The 25,356-nt window shown below is 41.0% G+C and overlaps 1 protein-coding gene across 1 annotated transcript; it reads left to right on the forward strand.

Annotated features, from left to right (window-relative positions):
- The first annotated feature begins 4,650 nt into the window (after positions 1–4,650).
- Positions 4,651–14,891, forward strand: dhcr7 (7-dehydrocholesterol reductase). Its single transcript, XM_075469751.1, has 8 exons — positions 4,651–4,736; positions 5,862–5,966; positions 8,102–8,324; positions 8,407–8,497; positions 8,665–8,878; positions 8,990–9,194; positions 11,758–11,889; positions 12,259–14,891. The coding sequence occupies exons 2-8, from the start codon at positions 5,878–5,880 to the stop codon at positions 12,721–12,723; spliced, it is 1,419 nt and encodes a 472-aa protein (XP_075325866.1). The 5' UTR covers positions 4,651–4,736; positions 5,862–5,877; the 3' UTR covers positions 12,724–14,891.
- Positions 14,892–25,356: the final 10,465 nt, after the last annotated feature.

The following is a 25,356-nucleotide window of genomic DNA, read 5'->3' on the forward strand; positions in this document are numbered from 1 at the left end:
GCTCCAGGTCAGCTCTGGGGCATCTATCAAGAATACTGCAAGGTCATCCTAGAAGGTTTTGCCATTCCCTTGACCTTACAGCAAACATGTGCCACCTGAGGTAACTTCCCATGCTCTGGTAAGAAAACAAAACTCACACCTACGTTGAACATTATTAAAGCAGTCAAGCTAAACAAGTTAAACTAATTTAAAAAGCAGAAAATCTGTGTTTATATAACCCACTGAGAATTCCCTAACGTCAGCCGTATTGGAATTTCTCTAAATAAATTATTGTGAAGTGACTCATCACAATGCCCATCTGGGCAGCTCTCTACAGGCCCCATTAGATGGTCGGTGTTTCTGTTCATCACATCCTGAATACATGCCTTCACGTAACTTTTTTTTTAAGCCACGCTAATATGTAATACTATACAAAATCACATCATTCCATAATAGTTAAGTCACATTTTGCGGTAGAAACATAACAAAGCCACCTGGGGATTGTTTAACACCCTTCTCTGACTTAACATTAACAAGTTGCGACTTTTTGCTAATGACAATGCTGTTAAACTAAGCAGCAGAGTGGAGGAAAGAATACTTCTACACCAGGACAGAGGTGGGGAGAGGAGGACATACAGCGGAGAGACTCTGCTCTCATTCATTTTTCACACTCATTTATTGTACATTTTTTAAAAGCCATGTTGCATTGCGTCTCTGATACATCAACAAAGGGACACATGCGAACACATGCTAACAGCACATGTATATTTATCAACTGAAAACATTAAGTAGACACCAGGTCACTGTCATGCATAAAGACATACACGGACCCTCCCAGGAGAGCTGATTAGGTTAATATATGTCAAACAGTCTCCTTATTTCCCAAACCGCACATGTGCCCCACCACTAGTGTCAGTTCTTTTTATATTGATTGTGCAAAATGTTCACAGACTTGCTCTTGAAGATGATGGTGTATTTTTTTATGTTAAGTTATTCAGTTTGATGAATAATCCATGGATCTTATGGAAGAGCTGAAAATCACGTGACATGTCTTTACATTTTGGTTGTGAATACATGGTGAAATAAATCAACATATGCACACATTCGTGTATTGGTGACGTTACAACCATCCTACACAGCATGTGCATGGGATCCTTTTACTAATTTACTAAACTGTGAGTGCTAATTTCAGCATTTATGGAAACAAACAAAACCAGGAGTTTAACGGATCATTAAAAAGAGCTGCAGTACATTCACTTTCACCAAATTCACTGTTTTTGTATTCTGTATTCTGTATGTATTCTGGCTCTCACATACGTGTTTCTGAATGGAAAATAACTTGAAACTTCTACAGGAATCCAAAATGTCCAAAAGTTGACCAAAAGTGTTCGATAATTGAACTCCCAGAGAGCAGACTTGCATATCCTAATCCAATTTCAGAAGGTGAAAAAGGTAACAGCAGTATTGAATCTCTTCTTCTCCTCAGACACATAGTCTGATGCTTGGCCCAGATACATCACACTGTCTGGATACAGCATGGCAACAAGGCATCTGATCAAAGAATAGAGAGAAGAGGAATGGGAAGACGAAAACAAGATCAGGACTGCAGAGACCAAGAAAACAGGTAGAACCAAAAACAAGGGGAGTCTCACAGGGAAATTGGGGGGGGCGCACATATGGGAGTGCAAAAGAAGAAAGACAAGGAGAAAGATGGATGTCATTTGATGATGGAGGTGAATGCCATGGGAGGCAGAGGAAAAGCTCCTCTCCAGGGAGCCGGTTGATCAAGAATTCAGTCTTGAATATTTCAGAAGGTATGAGTTCGGTGTTGTTTACATGAGCAGTGTAATAAGATTATGGAACGTGTAACGCTGCTCCAAAGAAAGATTCAAGTAATGACACAGGAATTCCACAATATTAGGGGCAGTCAAGCAGAACAAAAACTTTAACTGCAGACTTTGATAGTCCTCTCAGTCCTGTTCAGCTTTGCAAAATCAAAAGTTGTCAACACAAGTGTTCAGATAAAATGGTATGCTGATGATCTAAATTCTCATACAACCGACCTATGGTGTCGTCATCTTAATCAGACAGTATAAAGCAAATGTGAATATGGTTGTTTTAATTTTTTTCTTTTAACACAGAAACACTGGCTATGAATCTTTTTTTTTATCTTTTTAAAAAACCAAAGGCATTCGTGATACAGACACCTATGTGACTCTTAATGTAATCAAATCAAATCAAATCAAATTTATTTATATAGCACATTTCATGTACAAACAATTCAAAGTGCTTTACATAAAATAAAAGCAGCAGGGAGTGGAAGAAGCATTAAAAAATACATAAAAAATATAAAGAGAAACAAATAAAATCATTTAAATGAATTTAAAAACAAACAACAGTCCAGATAAATTAAAAGATACCGTGCAGATTTCATGCATAGACACATGAGAAAAGAAATGTTTTTAACCTGGATTTAAAAATATCTACATTTGGTGAAAGTTTAATCTCCACTGGCAGTTTGTTCCACTTGTTTGCAGCATAACAGCTAAATGCTGCTTCTCCATGTTTAGTCTGGACTCTAGACTGGACCAGCTGACCTGAGTCCTTGGATCTAAGAGCTCTGCTGGCTTTATATTCTCTGAACATATCACAGATGTATTTTGGGCCTAAACCGTTCTGGGATTTGTAAACCATCAGCAGGCTTTTAAAATCTATTCTGTGACTGACTGGAAGCCAGTGGAAAGATTTTAAAACTGGTATGATGTGTTCAGTTCTCTTAGTCCGGGTTAAAACTCCAGCAGCTGCGTTCTGGATGACCTGCAGATGTTTAATGCTCTTTTTGGGAAGTCCAGTTAAAAGAGCGTTACAGTAATCGAGTCTACTGGATATGAACGCATGGATGAGTTGATAATGGGAGAGGCTAGTTAAATACTGTAGCAGCGATAAAGATTTAGCTTAGAGGACGAAGTCTAAGGATAAGCCCTCCCAGCAAAATGAGCAGAGCAAAGTTTGTGCTGCATGTGAGAACGTTTAGCCTCCGTTCAGCTGTGGCATTTAGTTGCTCATCACAGCTCAGTTCTGCCCTCTCGTGGTTAATGCTTGCACATGCAAACAACCCCGTGCAGGTCTGCCACTGATTTTACTTAATTGATCGACTGCATGAAATGTCAAAGTGCTGGCAAAGGGGAGCTGAATGAAAAAGTAAGCTGTCATGGGAGGACTCCGAATGATACTGTTTGGAGGCCGCGTAATGGATGCCTCGTGTTGGCACTGCCTCGATCAGATTATTAGTGCTTTGGATAACAGATTGATGATATCTGATTTGGGCTTCATAGCTTTCCCTGATTTATGGTCTTTTTTAAAATCCTATTGTTTTAAATTGACTCAAAATAATCGACTTGTGTATTTAAATACAGGTTTTATCAAGTATTATTTAGTTGTTTTCACACTCAAGTGGTTCGATCCACGAACTAAAGTTGCTCGTTATCACTGAGTTTTCAGACATACAATGCTTTTTTATTACGAGCTAAAGGTTTTATGTATGAATATAGTTCCCCTCTAATATCAATAACAACATATCAGAATCATCTCAGAACAGCAGCGTTTGATCAGCCAATTAAGATTACAATATCATAAACCCAGTGGTGTAGTGGTCCCAGGAGAAGTGGGTAGTATACTCTTAATTTTGCCACTTTTTTTAAGAAGTCCAGAAAAATGCACCGTTTTAGATAGAGTGACATGAAAAACTACTCTATTTAGTTTACCCAAAAATCTGTCAGTAGTATTTGCTCACTATTACAAAACTATCATGACTTGATCAGGTGCAGTTTGTAGGTATTACTGGTCACACAAGCAGCCTGCATGAATATAAAATATATTCAACATGAGGCAAACATGGTGTTTCAGGTGATTTTTCAGCATTTATTTAAATAAAATCCTTAAAATATGAAGTTGACAATGCATCCTTGTTCATATTTCACCAAAAATCATTCCCTTCCAAACATCAAAACCAATCAGATAAACTCAAAAGTGCACTGTCGAAACATTGAAACAAACTATTTACTTTTCAATAGCTGAACACTATTCCAGCATACTTTGTTAGATATACAGTATATAAATATCACTACAAATATTGAATATCTTTTTCTTGGATGAATGCTTTGTTTTGAACATATTATTTTAAATAATTCAACAAAACTTTGACTTAAATTCTTCTTTTTGTTTGGCAGTCCACAGGTCTGGCCAGTCACTATTGATGTATACAGAAAAACACTAAAATGATGCATAGCTACATATCTCTATCTCATATCTCGTTTATGATAAACCCATCATATTGTTGCCTGTATATAGTTTATACTGGCTAAAAAGTTGATGTTAGATGGGATCAGACCGTCCTCGAGCCTGACCATTACAACCAATCCTTCGACGTACTCTAACCTTATCCACCAATCACAGCGGGGGATTTTTCCCACTCTTCCGAGTGTCCGATGCAAGCTAGCTCGGACCACATTGAAATAATTGGGAGCTTGTCAGGCGTTGTGGCTCCAGCCAGTATTAGCCAATAAAAAAACAGAAAATCAATTTAGGCCCGCCCTTGCAAGAATATGACTGGTTTAACGTTGAGTCGTAATGGCCTTATGGGTGGAGCCTGTGGCGCTACGTTTTGTTCCATCAGCGGATACAAGACAACAGTGTCTGTCCCTGTAGTAAAGAGGAGAGCTCCAAACTGCTTTCTGTAACGTTATAGCTGTCTGCTGGTGAGTGAGATATGGTGTAATGCTCTATCTGTTTAACATAATTTTATATCCATGACTGCTTTATATGAATGTAAACAGCGTTGTGTAGAAGAGCAGTTTTGTAGTTGCAGTTATATAACGATGCTGCTTATGTACGATGCAAGAGATAAAAAACCAACTTGAATAGATCAATTGGATGTGGTTATTGTGCATGTTTTCCACAAAATGGGAAAATATATATATATTTTTTTCCCCGTTACGTAACCAGAAGTTGCTCCCCTCCTTCATTTTTTTTTTTTTTATCTGTCCGAAGAGAAGAACCTCTTTGTGTCTGTTAGGACGAAACAAGGAAGCAGAGGCAGGTTTTGTGTTTTATCGTCATAATTATGTGGTCCGTGCAACTTTAGTGTGAAGATGTCTGGCCGCTTTGTTTTACCTCTGCTGCTGTGGGAACATAAATCAGTTTACACGGTCACTTTGTGGGGCTACGCCCCCCTTTGCTAGATAGAGTGAAGAATAAATTTCTCTATCAATCATAGAACGTGAAGAAAGACAGGCTAAAGGTGAATTCAGGATAAGTGTATCGACAGGGTTAAATAATAAGTAGCTGTGGTCGTGGTTAAGGTGTCCACGAAATTCATGTAAGCCATTGTAAAATCCTGTGTAGTGATGGATTCCCGTTCTGTTTGGAACCTCCAAAGATATGCTCCCCCAAGGATCACATAATCTGATAAGATATGTCTGCGTTGTGAAACAAACCGCACGGTATACATGGCCCATGGCTAATGTTTTGTGCTACTGACAAATACTCAACACTAAGATTGTAGCGAAGATAGCAGGAAGGTGATTCATTTGGAGTGTTTGCTGGTGCCATTATTTGCTGCTTGTACAGTTGGTGAATATCACAGGGTGTTCACTGACTTGGTGGCGTGCAAAGTACAGCCCGTTGCTGCATAACAGATCTTACCTGATAAGTCAAAGTCAAAGTTGCTTTATTGTCAATTTCTTCACATGCCGAAACATACAAAGGAATCGAGAGGACGTTTCACACACTCTCACGGTGACATATAAAGTGCACAGGCTCAACAGATAGGACAGGACATATCAATACATATATATGACAATGATAACCTGATCCCTCACCAGAGTTGGTGCAGTGACCATGGAGGCCACCCGAAGACGAACCCAGCACAGTGCCAATGGGAAATCTTCCCAGCCGGTGGAGCAGTCAGCGCAGTGGGGGAGGGCATGGTGAGTTGATGACCTTTCACAGGTTGCTAAGGTTTGTCCTTCATGGAAAATAATAAAAAACAAACTACCTGAAGTTCCATCAGAGTTAATCACATTAAAATTTTTTACACTTATTGCCAGTCCGCAATATGGCATTCGCACAGTCAAATATGTAATATTTGGTTAATTTGAGCAGTGTTAATCATGTTTATTTGTATTTTATTGCTTCTCTCCTACTTTCTGTTCTCTCATAACCTGTAATTATTTATTACATCTGAATTCCCCATAAATCTGTTGTCATTTACATTTCTTTCTGTGTCCATTATAAGACAACAGGTCAAGTGTGAAATGAACTGTGACTGAACTGTGGTCCAATAAGACGACATTATCTTTCCAGTTGGTTTTGTAACCGACTCATTGTCAGTCAGAAATCCCTGACGTCAGCAGCTAATTGATTTTTCTCATATTTACATGTGAAATGAGCACTCAGAAAAGTCATTTGACATGCTGCTGACCGATCAGGGCAGACAGAGAGAGGTGTGTAGGCAAAGGCATGTGGTTGTGCTCGCAGGTGTATGCCAGTAACTCTTTTCAACAAAAAGCGACTCCAGCTTGTCCAGAAAGTTGCTTGGTCTATTGCCAGGTTCTTTGTTCTTTTTTTTTTTTTTTTTTTTTTAAAGAAAAATGGAAAAATCTTGCGGGCTGCACAGTGGTGTGGTGGTTAGCACCGTTGCATCACAGCAAGAAGGTTCCAGGTTCAACTCCCGGCTCGGGCCTTTCTGTATGGAGTTTGCATGTTCTCCCCGTGTATGCGTGGGCTCTCTCCAGGTACTCCGGCTCAAAAAACATGTCCAAAAACATGCATGTTAGGTTAATTGGTGTCTCTAAAAATTGTCCTTTGGAGTGAGTGTGAGCGTGTGTGGTTGTTTGTCTCGTTTGTCTCTGTGTGGCCCTGTGATGGACTGGCGGCCTGTCCAGGGTGTGCCCCACCTCTCGCCCAATGACCGCTGGGATAGGCTCCAGCCCCCCCGCGACCCGACCGACGGATTCAGCGGGTATAGAAAATGGATGGATGGAAAAATCTTGCGACTAAATCGGCAACAAAATGACCAGCCGGCCGAGGCGGATGGCCACCCTTCCTGAGTCTGGTTCTGCCAGAGGTTTCTTCCTGTTAAAAGGGAGTCGTTTCTCTCCACAGTCGCCTCAGGCACGCTCAGGCCGGGAGATTGGACTGAAGTTTCGGTGCAATCTGTTGGTTTCCTTAGCCAGGAAATTGTTTTTGAATTGGCTCTGTATTTATGAATTGGATTATTTTGAATTTGATTAATTGGATTGGATTATGATTGAAAATTGAATTGAATTTTGATCAAGTCTGCAGGGTTTCTCTTTGGGTTTGGCAGACAGTGCTGTCCTGGTGCGGTGTGCCTCATATAGGTAATAAAACATCGTAGACAGTTTTAGTGAGTAGACGGCACGTCACAGCTTACGTGTTATGATGATTACAATGAATGGTTTTCAGTTAGTTTGGGCAGTCGTATGTTACTGCTGGGCAACCTTCAGGCCTTCAGTTTTCAAGCCAACCGTTCATTACACAAAACTGTGTATTTATAGTCATTTTGTGCATAACCTTATGCAATTACAGCATACTCCGGTTTATCAACTTATCTCAAGTCCAATACACTTGTGTGGTTCACGTTAACTCAGTTAAAACCTTTCTTTAAAGGCAGTTTTGCATCAATTATTTAAGTGAAGCTAACGTGTCCAATTTAAAGTAAAGTGGAAACGTTTGCGTAACAGCAGTGCTCAGATGTTGCAGTGGTTATTCTCCAAGTGCACAGCTGGACTTATGTGAGACAACACAACGCTGTTGAAATCCACACACTGGATGCACATGCTGAAGTATTTCTTACCCAAAAATAATTTGATAGTTGGTGAGGAATTTATCGGCAACGTTCGTGTTTAATGTTGTTTCGTAGAATGCCGTGTTACCTCATACCTTCCCTTATTCGATTTACTGCTGTAGTCATACTTGCAACATTAAGATCTTTCACGCTGTTTATAAGAGAAGCATGACTGTGAATAATGTTCCCAACCACAGCAGGAATTTGCTGTTATGAGCTGCCCTGTATTTATATGTTAATCTCATCCATTCTCAGGGAGGTGGACTGGTTTTCCCTCATCAGTGTGATCGGCCTCCTCTGCTTTGCCCCCTTCATTGTCTTCTACTTTGTGATGGCCTGCGATCAGTACCAGTGCTCCGTCAGCCAGCCTCTGGTCGAGTTGTATCGAGGGGAGACAACGCTACTCTCCATCTGGGCCCGGGCCCCCTCCTTCACGTGGACAGCTGCTAAGATATATGCGGTCTGGGTGGGCTTTCAGGTAAGAAGAGGAGTGAAGGAGCAGTGCAACTCACAGAAGCTGTACTTTAACTTCAAGTTAAACAGGCTGTCTTGTCTTTTAGGTCTTCCTCTACATGTGTGTTCCTGATATTACCCACAAGTTTATTCCTGGCTATGTTGGAGGAGTGCAGGACGGAGCGCGGACTCCTGCTGGTACTAAAAATACACATTCCTCTGCTCAACAGACACATTTTATTCAATTTATTGCTTTTTGATTGATCGAATTTTGCAACTTTATTCCTCTTTAAAACAACAAAGTTGTATGTTTCTAATATTTCTTAAACTGTATCTTCCTGTGTTTTTTTCCTTCTGTTTATAAGGTCTTATTAACAAGTATGAGATCAATGGGCTGCAGTGTTGGTTGATCACTCATGCTGTGTGGTTTGCCAATGCCCATTATTTTCACTGGTTCTCCCCCACCATCATCTTCGACAACTGGATCCCCCTGATGTGGTGCACCAACATACTGGGATACGCTGTGTCCGGTTTTGCTTTCATAAAGGCGTACTTGTTCCCCACCAGTTCTGAGGACTGGTGAGTACTGCTCCTCGTGCTACAGGATGACCTCACCAAGTTCTCATAGCGCAGTTATCATATTTTCAAAGCTGAATTTGTGTTTTCTCTCACCTTTTTGGGATTCTACAGCAAGTTCACAGGAAACGTCTTCTATAACTACATGATGGGAATAGAGTTCAACCCGCGCATCGGCGACTGGTTTGACTTCAAGCTTTTCTTCAACGGCAGACCGGGCATCGTTGCCTGGACTCTGATCAATCTGTCTTATATGGCCAAGCAGCAAGAACTGTATGGCCACGTCACCAACTCCATGATTCTGGTTAATGTGCTGCAGGTAAGGTGGGAAGATGGATGTTTTCTAAAGTTTTAGATAACTGACTCATTTAAATCCTCTGGAAGCAGAAGTGCTGTAAAAATATTCTGAGGGATAAACTTAACCCCTTAAGGCCTGAATTCATATAGCTGGATATAAAATAATGTTTTGTGTGTGTTTTAGCCTTTAAGTAAATGGTAAATAATGCTGAGATTATTAATTTCACTTTTGCACAAAAAATAAATAGAAATTTTGGCATGTTGAGTCAATTTGGTATGTTTGGTATGCAATTTGGTATGTTGCTTATTTTCAACACCAGGCATAATGGTCAATAATAAGATAACAACAACACAGTAATATAACAGTGAAAAAACAATGTTTTTTTTATTCACCCTTTTTTTTTTTTACATATTTATTTATATAAAGGTTCCTAGGTCCATAGTGAATATGGACTAACTGGCACTGGGGAAATAAAGATGCTATCTCAGCTGGTTGATTGAGTCAAACGGTTTGTAGCATATATGAGACAATGGCGTTAAAGGGTTAAATCGTGTCTCACGGGCTTTGGCCTGAAGTACCTGAAGAAGCCAGTCACAGCAAACTGCAGGTACAGGATATACAGAGCTGTAAAGCTGTGTCGTTCCCTCATGGACAGTTTGCTGCCAACTAAATAGTTTGTCCCGTGTTTTGGTCTTTGAAACAGTCACTAAACGGATTGCCCTCCCATGCTTATTTACTGGGACAGGGAGAGTGGTGCAATTAAATGGACTACTTGAGTTATTACTGGTTTGACTTTCACTGTGCTTGTAAATCTAATGTGTGTGTGTGTGTGTGACAACAAGATGGGAGATGGCACCCATCTCAGACGCCGTCCGCTCACTATCTGGCAGTAGATTGACGATCTAAATTATCAGTTAAGGAACTTTGTTGTTAATCTGCAATTTCCAGTCCACACCAATGTTTTTTAGTTTTTTTTTTCTCCCTTTGCATGACGATGTTGCCTCACATCTTCATGCTTTTGCCTTTTTGATGAGGTTGAGTCGCGCACCATTGCCTGTTCTTGGGCTACGTAATAAGTCTGAGGCTCCATTTCTGAAATGTGTACCTTCAGTATCAGTAATGAGTATCTTCAGTATCTGTAATTACTGATTTCTCCACTTCCTTCTTCTTCATGACCCTCTGAACAGTACTCTTCTTCTATGTGCCTTTCGTAACGGTTATATGAGCGTTCATTTAGAAATAAATGGTTCTTTCTAAGATGATAAAAACACGACGATTCATTTTGCAGATCAGTTAGACACTAACTGAAATATAGAATCTAATGACATAATCGTTGTTTTGTCTTAGATTTAGTTATTCTTCCCTTTTACTGAATGTTTGTGTTTGATTGATGCACTGTAGTTGTCTTTTTTTTAATTTATTTTTTATTGGCCCCTGTTAGAGTAGTTTACTTATACCAATAAGCTGTTAATTCTTTGGCAGGTAATGACTCAAAAGAGTTTGAGTTTTTCTTCCCAACTCACGGCATCGCAGCTTTACTGATGGTAAATATAACGTAAAATCATTTGACAAACACAGAACAGCTCATTTTAATCGAACATTGACAGCGTATTATCTCATGTTCACACTGTTGGCTTCTGCAAACAGACTGTATACAACACGGCCGCTTGTTAACGGTCAACAATGCAGGCACGATTGTTTCCAGCATTTTATTGGACAGCCCTTCATTACTTTGGTGAGGTTTTTTTTTTTTTTTTTTTGGGGTGAAACATTTGTGTCATACGAACAGCAAAGTGGCGTTCTTTTCTTCATGGGCGTGGCTTGATGTTTGTGTTGATCATGCCGCTGCCTATTAACAGTGAGGCTGATCTTAACTGACTACTGATTTTTATTCAAGGAAAAATATGCCGAGATAATAGTCTCTTAACAAATTATAATATCAGCCAAACTTTGGCATATTTTGAATCTCTAAAACGTGTCCGCAGATATGATTCTGCCTGCAGTTGCGGAGGAGAAAAATGCCCCTCCGCCATGTGGGTGTGATGCATTGTGGGACACGTTACTGCAGCAACTTCCACATCAGTATAAAGGAGATTTTCAGTTTTCATCAAGTTGCTTTTTTTCTCTCTGTGAACAATCCTTTACAAGCCATCTTCTTTATTGTTTGCTAAATCTTAGTCTGCATGATAATGCTGAATAAATCTGCAGTGTTTTACAGTTCCTTTGACTGCTGAAGCCGAATTATTTCAAATTCATGTTAAATGTTACACCTTTGTGTGGTGTAGAATGTTTTTAAATACTCTACTGATCATTTCCAAGCACATGGTGTAATACGATTTTTTTGTTTTGTTTTTAGTTTTAGACCCCCATTACTTTCCTCAGTATCAATGATATGCTTAGATATGCATAAAATCCTTTTCCGTGCTTTAAATGTACAATTGTTTGTCTGGACTCTAAAGCTGCAGTTTGAGTAAAAGGTCCAGTCATCATTTACTCATGCAGAGCTAAGGACAGAGTCTGGATCAGTTACATTAATAATGTGTAGTATCCAGTGCATAACAGGGTCCTTTGTGTCCTCTTGTAGGGTATTTACGTGTTGGATTTCTTCTGGAATGAGGCATGGTACCTGAAGACCATTGATATCTGCCACGACCACTTCGGATGGTACCTTGGCTGGGGGGACTGTGTCTGGCTGCCATACTTATACACACTGCAGGTAACAGACATGAAGTCTGTATACTGCAAAATATGTTGAGTTTGTTGAAGATTGCCTATTGAGATAAAGACGAAGCTGAAATAAATCAATCAATACGTTAATACATGAGGGTTGCGTCAGGAGGGGCAACCGGCGTAAAACGTGCCAAATCGATGATGCGAGATCGTCTCGCTGTGGCCCCTGATAAAGGGAGAGGCCGAAAGAAGAAGAATATGTTATTAAACATTCCGACTAAATATCACATCTAAATATAAGACTATGTCCCTCACTTAGAACTGCAGTGCAAGTTAACACATAATGAAATAAACTGGATAATCAGGTAATGAATGAAGACATTTAAGTTTTATTAATTCCGCTTGTGTTTTTCAGGGCCTGTACCTGGTTTACCACCCCGTCCAGCTCTCTGACACTCATGCACTCGCTGTCCTGGTACTTGGCCTTGTTGGGTATTACATTTTCCGTTCCACCAACCACCAGAAGGATCTGTTCCGTCGCACAGAGGGCTCCTGCAACATCTGGGGCCGCAAGCCGACCTACATCGAGTGCTCGTACCTCTCTGCTGATGGTGGCGTTCACCATAGCAAGCTCCTGACCTCGGGATTCTGGGGGGTGGCCAGGCACTTAAACTACACCGGTGACCTAATGGGCTCCTTAGCCTACTGTGCTGCCTGCAGCTTTGGTCACTTACTTCCATACTTCTACATCGTTTACATGACCATCCTGCTGGTTCACCGCTGTGTTCGTGACGAACATCGCTGCAGCAGCAAGTACGGCAAAGACTGGAAGCGTTACACTGATGCCGTGCCTTACCGGCTGATTCCTGGCGTGTTCTAAAGTGGGAAGGACAGGCAGAAGAAAAAGGAGCTTTTTTTTTTTTTTTTTTTTTGTAAATGATGAAATGGAAACTGGTTGGTAAGATGAACATGGTTTATGTATATCAGGAGCTCACCCCATGGAACACTACGCTGTATTTCATAAATCACCTGTCACAAACTCTGTTTTTGGTACAACTCTTTTACGTCCAGACTGCTGTGCCTTTGTGCGGAACAATGGGTTTGTTGTCATTCTCTGCCTCAGTGAAGACAGTTTGATACACTGTTTTGCTTTCTTAAAGGTGTGACTATTTAGCTTAGCGAAGCTGTTTTTTAAAAAGTGCATGATACCGTGTGGTATATCTGGCATTAGGAAGACCAAGCACTTAAAGGCGGGGTAGGGGATCTTTTTCTGGAACATTTTTTTACATATTGCTTCAAATACTCTTCACACCCCCATTGCAACCAATTAATTAAAAGTTTTGACACAAATATGAAATTTTTTAGTGGCCTCTAGAACGTACAATCTAGGAAAAACACTATCCAATCATTGTGAACGGACTGATGCCGTCTATCAAACTGCAATCTGCTCCTCCCTCCCCCTCCTTCCCCCTCCTTCCCCCTGTGCGCGTACCCTGCTCCGTGAACGAATTACGTGTCCAGAAGCTTGGCAGGAAGCTAAACTAGAGCCAGCTTGGCTAGCACCTAGCATTATTAAACGTATAGTTAGCATATACTAAATACTAAATACGGCAACGATCGATGCTTGCTGTCAGAACAGCGCTCGTGCACCGTCGTGCTCGTGCGCGTTCATGTACTCTAGAGGCGTGCCTTCTGGGGGAAAGTGAAGAAAAGGGTTGGGACTTTTTACCTGTGTATTTTCAAAATGCAGCTTCGCTGGACTCAAAATCCAGGATCTCCTTAGCCTGATAAACCAGCCTAAATGGATTGGATGTCTAATTTAGTCTGGCTCCGATCAATGGATACAACGGAACATTGTTGATGAGCACAACCCGTTGGCTTTCAAACCGTGTCTGTGCCTATAGGACCAATCAGCGCAACTGACTGTGACGTAGTAAGCGCGACAGAAAGCTTTGGTGGGAGGGGACTCTTCCAAAACTGATGCCAAGGCTGAATCAAACGAGCGCTGTTCCATTGCCGCCGCCATCTTTCTTGTTGTGCTTTCGCTGTCTATGTTCGCTTCCACTGCCCAACGTCGCACTGCTCTGTCGTCACTCCCTCAAAACCCCGCACCAGAACCATCTGCCCCGCCCGCGTTGATTCAAAACACATCTCTGCGTTGTGATTGGTTTAGTTGCCATCTGCCAGATTCAGGGCAGTATTTTCAAAAAGAAAAGTGGTTCGAGGCCAGACCAGAGAGTCTCTATTATGAGGAGAGGGAAAACTGGCGGCTATTTCCGGGTGGTACTGCACTCTAGGGGCGCCAACGAAGCAGTGCAGAGCACGCCGAACTCTATGGTGGTACTATGAAATCCACATTAGATCCAGCCATTGCTTTCGATAGAATTTTTTATATTTTTTTATTTTCATTTTCCTAAAGGAAGGATAAATTATCCTTTCAAACGGCACTTGGTTTGATTTTTTAGACTCGCTAGATCTTTTTAAAATACACATTTATTGTCAGTATTGCCTCACGAGTGACGTCAGGCATGTGGCATCACTTTACGGCATGGTCAGTCCTAGCGCTGAGCTAGCAGAGAGGTGTTAGCTCAAATAGTTACAGATTTCAGCACATCCCTTTTACATACTCTCTGACTAGCCTCTGGTTTAGCTTTGGTTGTTGTTAGCAGCACAAGGTTAGCACTCTGGCACAGTGGACGAGTGCCGTAAAGCAGCCGGTCGTAATCTGCCGTGCGTTCATCAGATTCCGTTAGCAAAATGCTAGCGGAGACTGACTCGCAAATGCCAGACCTGTAAGAAAACAGAAAGATATAACTCCCAGGTTATTGTACTTTTGATATAAATCTACATCCCGCTGTCAGAAATCACAGTAATATTTTCAGGTTTCAGTCGCTAGCGGGGACATTTTTTGAGTTATTAGCGCCAGCCCTATGGAAAATGGTCATTCTGCACTCGCTCGCCAGCGCCCCCAGAGAAAATCAACTGAACTGCAGCCAAATTTTTTATAATGGGGCGAATAGGAAGTGGAACGGCTGTCTGTAAAAGGGCTGTGGCCAGACCCAACCGCAGGCAAAACATTTTGCCGTCCAGCAGTTGCCGCTGGTTTTCCAGGCTAGGATCTCCTACCCTACCTTTAATCCAGTTCAAGCCAAAATGAGGCACACATATATTACTCATTAACAGTGACTGTAATGTCTTTTTTTGCTGCAATTTGGTTTATTGGACCAAATCTGATTATTTGTTTTACTGACAAAACCTGCATCACAGTTCTGTTCGGTAATCTTTGTACAGAGGTGTTCTGAGGACTGTGCGGTATTTAGGGACGTTCTCTTCTCTAGCCGCAGAGACTCTGGTTCTGCGGTGATGGATCGTTTGAGACCCATATATCAGCCTTAAAAATGACAGGTTTGAGATCAGATCACTGATCTCTACATGTTTTTGTTGTGAATAAAAAATCTGTGTACTTCCTCATACCAAAAGTACCCTTTTTATAGCAGTGAGCTATGAAACAAAATAAATATAATTTTTTCTGATGAAAATCCTTTTTACTGACTGTGCCACTTTAGAAAAATGTTTTTACATCAGTAATACTCTAAAACAGAAATCATGCACAGATTTAATTGCTTTGATATTATTTTTTAAAAATCTTTTGTATATTTATTGATATGAAGTTCAAAGAAACCAATTGGGCTGTACGATGGCGTGGTGGTTAGCACTGTCGCTTCACAATAAGAGGATTCCTGGTTTGCATTTTTCTCGCTGTGTATGTGTGGGTTCCACTTCAGGTTAATTGGTGACTAAATTGTCCCTAGGAGTGGGTGTGAGCATGCGTGGTTGTGTGTCTCGTTTGTCTCTGTGTGGCTCCGTAGGATGGACTGGCGACCTGTCCAGGATGGACCCCGTCTCTCGCCCAATGACAGCTGAGATAGGCTTAAGCGGTTATAGAAAATGGATGGAGAAACTAATCAGACATTCAGCTCTAAACTGTCAGGATCATTTTGGTAATTGTCTGCCCAGACTGATGTAATTCTCTGTATAATCACTAGAGGGGAGCAGATTACAGCTAATCCCAGTGGTCGTCAGCAAAGGGCAGTAAAAGACTTGCCTTTAACTTTGGGTTGTTACACGTGCACTTAACAGGCAGCCTTATCCAAAACTGAAGTCAAACAGCTCAAAAACTAACAGTTGAATATTTCCTCTCTTAAGGTTTTTGTCACGGAAACAAAGAGCAGCAGCTGCCTGAGATAATTCCTAAAATTAGTTGAGAATTACAATCAATAAAATTTCGTTGGACATTAAACTATTTGTTTAATTTACATTATTCAGATTTGTGAGACTAACCATTAGTGACAATACGCTGAATAATAATTTGTATCTTATTATTATTCCTTTATAGAATTGATTTGAAACTTTTAATGTTTGTTTTTAAAGCTCTTAACGGCCTCGCCCCATCATATTTATCTGAGCTTTTAACAGTCCGCAATCCTGGTAGAGCTCCAAGGTCAACAAATCAATTTTTGCTGGAAGTGCCCGCAGGTCAGAATACAAACACTGGGGTGACCGAGCCTTTTCCGTCGCTGCCCCCAGGCTCTGGAATAAGCTCCCCGTTGAGCTGCCTCTTATTTCTGACTTGGGCCTCTTCAAATCTGGGCTAAAAACCTACTTATTTAGGATTGCTTTTAATACCCAGTAGTATGATGACACTTTTATCTTATTTTATCTTATTTGATTTTGTTGTATTTTATTGCTTTCACTGTTCTTTTATCGTTTTTATTTGTTTTTACTTATTCTTCTCTTTATTTATTACCTGCTGTAAAGCACTTTGGTACATCGTAGGGATTGTTTGTAAAGGGCTGTATAAAATAAAGTACATTTACATTTACATTTACATTTATTCTACCTCAGTTGCTGACTGATAAAACTTTTACAGAACTCACAGATGAGGAGGGTTTAAGTTCTCAAGAAATTAAATTCAAACGTCTTAATTTGTGACGTCTGAGTCAATTCCAATTGATATAACTATAAGCCACACACAAGAGGACTATTAAATTAGCATGAAGAGCAGCTTTGTCAACACCACTGTTGGGATATTCAGTTGTACAAATCCAACATCCAAAATGTATTTTCAAGGTGGCTCATAACATGTGAAGGCGTACCAATTTATGAATTGACAGCTCACATTCAAGTATAAATGATCCTACCCCCCATCAGACCTCAGGGCTTATTGTGCAACCTAAGCACATCTGAGGCCTGTTTCCTGAACCTCACCATCAGCAGGGCTCCTCTCAGCACAATGATACGCGTTATGGATGGAAATCGGTTATGGTAACGGAAGACCATTGATCCCTTTTGCCTTTGTTCAAAGCTGAAGCAATTTGCACCTGATTCATGACAATGCATTACATGGAACCAAATTACCTTTGAGTCTTGTTTCAGGCTGACATATTCTCAGATTACCCCTGAAAGCGAGTGTTGCACCGTACAGAAGGAGCTCCACCGTGTGATGGCTGGGTTCATTCATTACCAAGTTGACAGATAGCTCCCAGTGTAAGAAATGGAAATCTGAAGAATGAGATGATCCTTTTGTGATGACACTAAAAGCTAGACTATTGAATTTGCCCGAGGGGATCATGCACCCATCTATATAAATGTCCAGTATATTCAGTAACCATATTGTTGAAGCCTGCTTTTTGCAGCTGCACATTCCTCTTCACTGAGGGCCAGGTGGGGGTCATGGAGTGGGAAGAAACTCTACCAAAGTGGGGTGTGCGAGTGAGTGGCAGACATAATGAGAGGTAAAGACAGAGAGGGAGTAGTTCAATGAGAGACACAGAAGGCACAATGGGATACTTGGAGCTGGTGCCACTCCTCAACAAAAGTTGTCTTGATTTCCCGAGAGGCCAAATTAGTTTTTATTGGAAGTTTGAGGGGGTCAGAGACATGTGGGCGAGTCGTAAGCTGGGAGGAAAGAGGCACCACAGAGGGAGGGAAGTACATGATTTGTCAGCAAACTGATAATTCACATGTACCATAAAGTACAGGAGACCACTAAAGAGTGTTCCAGGCCACAGTAGGCCTAATAATCACATTATGGTGGGTGAGGTTGGGTTTACTAACCACAGATTTGCTATCTGTGACCAGTGGCTGAGGAGCAATTCTAACCATCATGTTGATTTCTTGTACTTTGGGCTTGATGATTACATTTAATGCAAGTTTCTTCCTTTATTTTTTCTCTTTCAACCGCCTAGAAACAACTGCAAAAAAAACAAAAAACACAAAAGTTTCCTTTGGCAGTGGAAAGTGTTCCTGTGATATGACCTTAACCACAAGGAAGGCACATAATCGGCCAATAATTCAAATCAAACAGTTTTATGGGCTCTCGTAAGATTATGGGAACATGGGAGCTCTTTGAAGGACAACATACCATATTCTGGGGTTGCACTTGCACCTCAGATGAGAACTTTGAAATGATTTGGAATAAGAATTAAAATCATTAAATTTCTCAGATATATGCTCAGTAAACCCCTGTTTTCATTGGGCATTCCGTTTGAACTTGTTGGACTCTCCAACTTTTGGTTGGAGACACTGAAATTGAACTTTGAGAGTCAAATAAACGTCTCCAGCTCCAGCCTGAAAATCCGATATGGCTTTTTTTTCCTTTCTTTTTTTGTAATGGCGGTGTTGCATTTGGGCGCTCAGCCAATTACGTATAACTGCCTCACAAAGAGTTCCTCTTTATGCTAGCAAAGCTCTCACTCCGAAGCAGGAGCTTGAGAAGACGCCATAAAAGCAGCTTTATAAACAACAATTTAGCCACAGATCCTCCTGTGCGGATCCAAGAAAGGGAAATAATTGATGCCAATAGTTAGAGAGTAAAAACTATGAAAGATTTTCCCACAATCCAACAGCATCTATTGGATGGTGCAGAGCCATAGCATTACCACACAGTACAAAGAATCAGTGTATATTGGAGAGTGTGATAGAAAGGGTGCTCAATGTATTCAGTGAAAAGTACTGTTTCAATGGTGTTGGTCTGCGCAGTCCTTTGAATATTTCAAAAACTTGCTATAGAAATGAACAAATGCACACACTGAGTAATGCAAATCAGTCAGGGCATGTTGTTGGCATTGGTAATCAGAAAAATACAGAATGTTGCTGAAAAATCTTCATCTCAGTCTCAAAGTTACGGCTTTGATCTGATGTTTATTTTCTCTCAATTTAACAATCGCTTGAATTTTGTTGCTCCACCAAATGTCCCACCTAAACTCTAAAGTTTTTCTGTTGTGATCCTCCAGACAAAATGAAGCGTGTCTTAAAATGAGAAAAGGTGTACCAAAGTAAGGTGATTAAATCCTATGCCTAGATTTGAGCCTCGGCTCCTCGTCATTCACCCAGAGAGTCAAATTAAAAAAGGATTAGGCGCAGAGAAAGAATTAGAGGGATTAAAAGGGATTGCAGTACAAATCCATAACTAATGTGGTAAAAAGTGATTGATGGTAGATTCTACATATCATATCAACCTGGGTTTTGAGGCGTGGAGGGAATCCGGCTCTTAACAGATCAGCAGTGACACCAGCATAAGCTCAGGCAACAAACTGCCCATATTTTACACACTTAAAGTGAGGAAGCCAAGGGCCCCCTGCTGCTTCTCTCATGTTGATAAGTGGCCACACACTAATTGAGAGCAGCTTGAATTTTGTACCTCAAACAGTGAGTCAAATTAAGCTTGACAAAGCTGCTAGTAATACATACACTGTTTAGAGGATTAAAAATAATTCACAGAGATTGGCAAGATTTTTATTTACAGTTAAACATTCCCAAACCACAAAATAAGCTATCTATTTGAACTGACCTTACAGATACAACAAAAACTGTACATGACTAAGTTCACATATGCGATAAACAGGTGTGAAGTTTCCATGAGGAGAGGATTTCTTAAATGTGTTTTGTTGCTTTGGAGACGAGTACACATGCATCAGTGGGAGTGAGGGTGTGTCTGTGGCAGAGCTGTCTGACGGAGAGCCAGTTGTCCTGAGCATAAGGACATCTATAGCCCTGAAATCCAGAACTGGCACTGCCTAAGTGGGCAGCACCTCAGCACCAATGACAAACTCTGACAAGATACAAGCCACGCCCGACTCCAGAATTCTGAACATTATTTGGCACAAAGGCCAGCGACTGACAGTCATCTCACAGTCAGACACTGATGCAGCAAAGTTCATCAGGATTCTCAGGTCGGCTCACTGTTTCAAATAGAACTGGACGAAGTAGTTTTCCACATCATTAAATGCCTGCACTTTCAGACACTTTTAATTTTTCTAGAAATTAGCCCAAATTTTTTTACAAAGTATACAAGAGTATTTTTTTTGTTGCTGCTTCAATGACAACTGTTGCAATCAGATTATCTAACTGTCTCATTGAATCGACAATGGTTTGTTTGAGCTGGTGGTGTATGTTATGCTGAAAACCAAGCCATGGGGTCACAGGAACTGTCCCCAGACCTTGAGATGAGATTGTGCCAATGCACAGATATGGTGAAGGATTTAAGAAGTCCCAAAGCACAGAAGTTTCCGTCATTCTGACAAACTCAATGATCAGGAACAAAGAGCCTTGGTTAGACAGCAATCCATCAAGACAATGCTCACAATGAATGAGATCCAGAGTTTGTTATTTTTGAGGTATTCAGGGCAGAAGATCTAGACAGACCACAAGGCAAACTACATTTAAAGCAGGGCTCAGTAATACGGGGTTTGTTTACCATGCAATACACACCCCAAAGCTGTAGGGGTAGCTCTGTAGAAAATAGGTGACAGTCTAGCCAGACTGTCGTAAACCCACCAGAGGCAATTTACGGTTTATTTTTCAAGACACTGGCAGAGAGTTGGAGAGGGGGTGTGTCTATCAGGCTACCTGGCTCGGCTCAGAGCCCTTTACGAACTGCCGTGAAGCAGTAGTTCTCGGCTCTCGTGTGTCGCGAGACTTCCAGAGGTAAACAAAGCACGCGGCACCACAGGCAAAGTTGCAAGCGCTGTTTCGGGCTAGGGCCACCAGATGGAGATGGAAATGTCCCCGTTTTCATCGGAACAGGTCAGCCAAGCAAACTGATGATTGCCAAGCAATTTTATGACCATGAAAAAGTTGCATAGCATGTCTTTAACATCTGTTGCATATACATACAACCTAAGCTGTAATGGACTGACTTTTTGTTGTTGTTGTTCTTTAAATAGGTTACAGACTCAATGTTTTCCCATATTTGCAAAAATGTTTGAAATTCGAAGAAATAGTGACAGCCCTGTTTAACTTTTCTGCAACAGTTCCCAATGGAAAATGCACACAGAACCTGTCCCTGAGCATCGACTAACCAATACCATTCTTGTGGCTGCCATTGCTACCAAAGGTACAAAGGTACACAAAACAATAGGTCTGTATAATGAGAAAACAAAATTAATTGTATCCATTACGATGAATGTACAAAAACAACCATTTTTTTGGAAAACGTGATGAGCCTGAAAACTTTGTTGGCACTGTGCACAAATATGCTGAATGAGCTTTGTACATTTCCCTCACCAATTAGCTGACTGGTCTAAACTGGATCTAATTACAATCGACGCTGCAGGAACACCTACTACAGACCCTAATAACTCTCTCTTTAATAAATCAAAAAGGCAATCACTCTTCCATTACCTTCCATCATACTTGCCACAATCAAACACCATTAAAATGTTACACCGTAAAGATTATGCAGGATGACAGCAATTCAATGCATCAGATATGTGAAGTAGAAACAGAAGTTAGATAGGATGAGCCTGGTGTGAAGTCAGCAATTTTAGTCACACATGGCATGCACCCTGTAAAACTGTTCAGTCTTGCCTTTTGTTGGCAGTCAAGCCACGTTTTTTAGCTTATTTTCACATGTTAACCACACTGCTCCGCATGCTTAATCTATCCTACCAGCGATCTTAATGCTGAGCCTAGCTCTTCCTCGCCACATTATTAGCTTTGACCTTTGCATGTCAGTTCCAGTGTTGATACCAAGCCAGAGAAACTCTGCTAGATCCGGAGCCAGAAATAAAAGGCTAACACATGTTGCATTTTATGAACAGTCCAGCCATGAATTGTACTAAAACAGTCATGAAATCAAGTCCATAGGGACTTTAAAACCATGCTAGGCTCTCCACACACACATAGTCCTCCCATCCACACCCTAAAGCTCTCCCTTGGCTCTCGCTGTTTGCATATACCGTATGTCACCCCTTCCCCTTAACATTCACCTACTCCCATTCCCTTCCGAATGTTCCTTCAGTTGTAAAATTCCAAACACATGTGCTCATCCCCTCCCTAAGTTTGATCATCTCCAGTCTGTGATCGCTTATACCAGGCCTTCTGACTACTGTATGGGCTCATGCTCAATGATTTCTTTTGTTGTGTCACATTGCTGATATTGTCATCCCATACGCATTCAATGATTGAGTCACCTTAACTCCCCTTGATCTTCAATGATAATTTGAGGTCTAAGCATCAATGTCCTTTTCAGCTCTTCAGCTCTTTTCTGCTGTGACAGCAGCTTGTGAGTAATTGGTCACCAGCAGTTATGTGTATCCTTCGAGTGTCACTGGCTTTATTGCAAGACAAACACATACTTCTCTGGAGATTCTGAAACCCACAAGTGCCTATATATGACTCAAAACACTCACAATAATGTGCTCAAGGATGTTTAGTTAACACCTCGTGGTGATGTTTTGATAAAAAGCATTCTTCAGATAAAGGAACATCCTGGAACAGTCCCTTCATGCTCAAACCGGTCAGTTGACTTATCAGACACAGTAAAACGTAGAGAAGATTTGTCTTAACTTCAGTGCATTTTCACATATTGAAAAAAGCCTGTCAAAAACAGTGCTTAGACAAACATTATGCATACAAAAAGATATCTCCAAATTGCCCATAAAACATATAAGATTAAATTGTACACAGAAAAATAATTACAGCGTTTGTCCCAAGTGATGGAACAATAACACCTGCTGCAGAAATTCCTTGACTGTCAGCAGCATAGTGATGCAGACATGGAGGATTCTGCATCATTGCAGTGACAGAACATAATTTAGAGTTTTCAGGCTTAAGAAAAGTATTGTCTACTTGTTAATTGTTCATTTTCTTGTCAGGGCCTGGCTCTGCCTCCTCATTCTTCTTGTTCCTGTTCCCTTTTCTCCACTGTTTCATGTTTGCTTTCCCCTTGTCTGTCTGCACTTCAGTCTAGGCGTGACATGCTGGGGTGTCTCCTGTGACTGCTGATTCCTCACACCTGTTGCCTAAACAAAAGGCTCATCATTCTCCCAGCAATATATCTATGCCAGTCTGCTTTTCACTCTTCACCAGTTTGTCAGTTTACCTCAGAAGGCCAAATATGAATCTTGCTCTTTCGAAAACTTCTGGTGCTCTGTACTTACCAAACTTTCTGCTTTATTACTAACCTGTCTGTTCCGCCCCAGTGTAAAGAGCCACCTTGAAGGATATTAGACGGAACTCCACTCATCGGATCTGCCCCCATGCTTAGGAAACCTTAAAAACCTAAACTTACCACACTTTGGTCTTTCTGGATTAACTTCTGGAAAAGACTTTTGAGAAATCAGAAATACTAGTCTCAGGTTCTTCTGCTTGAGGAATAAACCTGTTGAATTTTTCTCATGTCTCCTGCCTCTGCTTTAAAGGGGATAGAGAATCAAAATCATCTTTTTCACGTTTTTGGTGTTAGTTCTGAGTCTCCCCGTTGTGGGGAGAACACACGAAGTGCCACCAAGTGTCAGAACCTCTGTTTCAAGTACTCCCCTTTTTTGAATTGCAGCCAGAAAATGGGCAAATCCATCTACTACTGTAGACAATAAAGTATATGCTATATTCTACATGAATTTTTATGAATTTTTATGTTGTAGAGTTGTGAATTTATTTTATCAATGGAGAAATTGAGCAGCCTTGCTTTGTTGTCTACAGTAGCAGATCAACCCTCATCTTACTTTGAAGCTCCCAGATCAAGGAAGTGACGTCGACGCAGCTTTAGCAGCAGACAAGCTATTAGGCTTGTGTTGATAATAATAAACTCCTGGACTATGTACAAACTTCCAAATGCATCGTTTTGTGAGTACAGACCATGTTTGTACTACTGTAGAAGTTTGGTGTCATGGCATGTGATTTTAGTGTGGTAATTTTGGAGATACTGCCTGGATCCATTAACCCTTGTACGAAGCTATTCGGGATAACTCTGTAACTCAGCTGATATTCAGCCAAGATCGGAAAAACTGCGGGTGGGCTACTTGGCTGGATGTCACGGTTCAAATGACTCTAGGGTGAATCTACTCCGAACCGTTCCTTTAAGTCGTGCGTATGAGTGATTTAAGAGAAAGTGCTCATTCACCAATTTTTTTGGATTTTAAGTTTTATTTCAGGGACAAACAGAATTTACGAGTGATCCAGACCTGTCCTAGGACTTTTGTAAAATCAAGTTTGCTTGACTAATGGATTGTATATTTAATTACTTTGAAGCAATCATTAATAAATACATACATTATACCCTATAATTATGCTGACATTATTCTGTTTGACTTAAACTACGCACTAATTGAAGTTTAATTTGACTCTGGATATAACAAGGTCAATGGGAAATGTAACCAGCGACTGACTTGCTACTTTTGGATGCCTCTTGGCGTGTGCTCCGAGACCGTGCAGATATCCTTGTGAAGACAGACGGATGGCTGACATCGCGATTTAGATTACCAAGGAGTGTGCTGCTGCAAATATGCAGCTTGCTAGAGCCACAACTCCAGAAAAAAAAACACGCCAATCAAACCCAATTCCACCACACGTCCAGGTCCTCACCACCCTTGGATTTTTGGCCAGTTGAACCTTTCAGAGGGAGATTGGAGACAGATCGGTGTGACCCAGTCCTATGAGAGTCGTGCGCTCCCCTTGTTCATCAAAGCTCTCATCAGTTTATCACCCATGGTACATCAAATTCCCATACACCACTGTCCAACAAGTACAAATTAAGAGGATATAATCGGAGCAATAGACTACACACATATGGGCATCATTCAAAGCATCCATGCCGTTGTGGAGCGCACTGAGCTGAAGGCCAGGTGGGTGTGTCTCGATACAGTGGGGGTCAAACTGCTCTATAGCGCAGAGAAGGCATGCCAGATTATTCTGGCATACAACGTTTTGCACAATATTGCCATGAACGAGGGTCTCCCACAACCTGAACCAGCCCAGGCAGACCAGAAGGTGTGGTGCCAGAAGACCCCCCTCATGGACCATCCCATCATCATGATGAGGCAACAACTGATTGCAACTTTAGTTGCAGTCATCGATCGCCTGCCCATGGCGAGACTTTTTTTTAAGCCATTTTCATATCAAACCATTTCGTCTTTATTTCGGTGACATTACGAACTACAGGTGACACAGAATTAACAGCATTCGTAATTGCTTCCCATTTCTTCGCTTTAGCAGGTTCCGTAATTCCACT

The sequence above is a fragment of the Odontesthes bonariensis genome, chromosome 1 (assembly GCF_027942865.1).
Source record: "Odontesthes bonariensis isolate fOdoBon6 chromosome 1, fOdoBon6.hap1, whole genome shotgun sequence".
Taxonomy (NCBI): domain Eukaryota; kingdom Metazoa; phylum Chordata; class Actinopteri; order Atheriniformes; family Atherinopsidae; genus Odontesthes; species Odontesthes bonariensis.

Coding starts and splice junctions, on each gene's coding strand:
- dhcr7 (XM_075469751.1), top strand. CDS start 5,878: ATGGAGGCCACCCGAAGACGAACCCAGCACAGTGCCAATGGGAAATCT. Junction 8,325..8,406: donor CGGTCTGGGTGGGCTTTCAG/GTAAGAAGAGGA, acceptor CTTGTCTTTTAG/GTCTTCCTCTACATGTGTGT. Junction 9,195..11,757: donor TTCTGGTTAATGTGCTGCAG/GTAAGGTGGGAA, acceptor GTCCTCTTGTAG/GGTATTTACGTGTTGGATTT.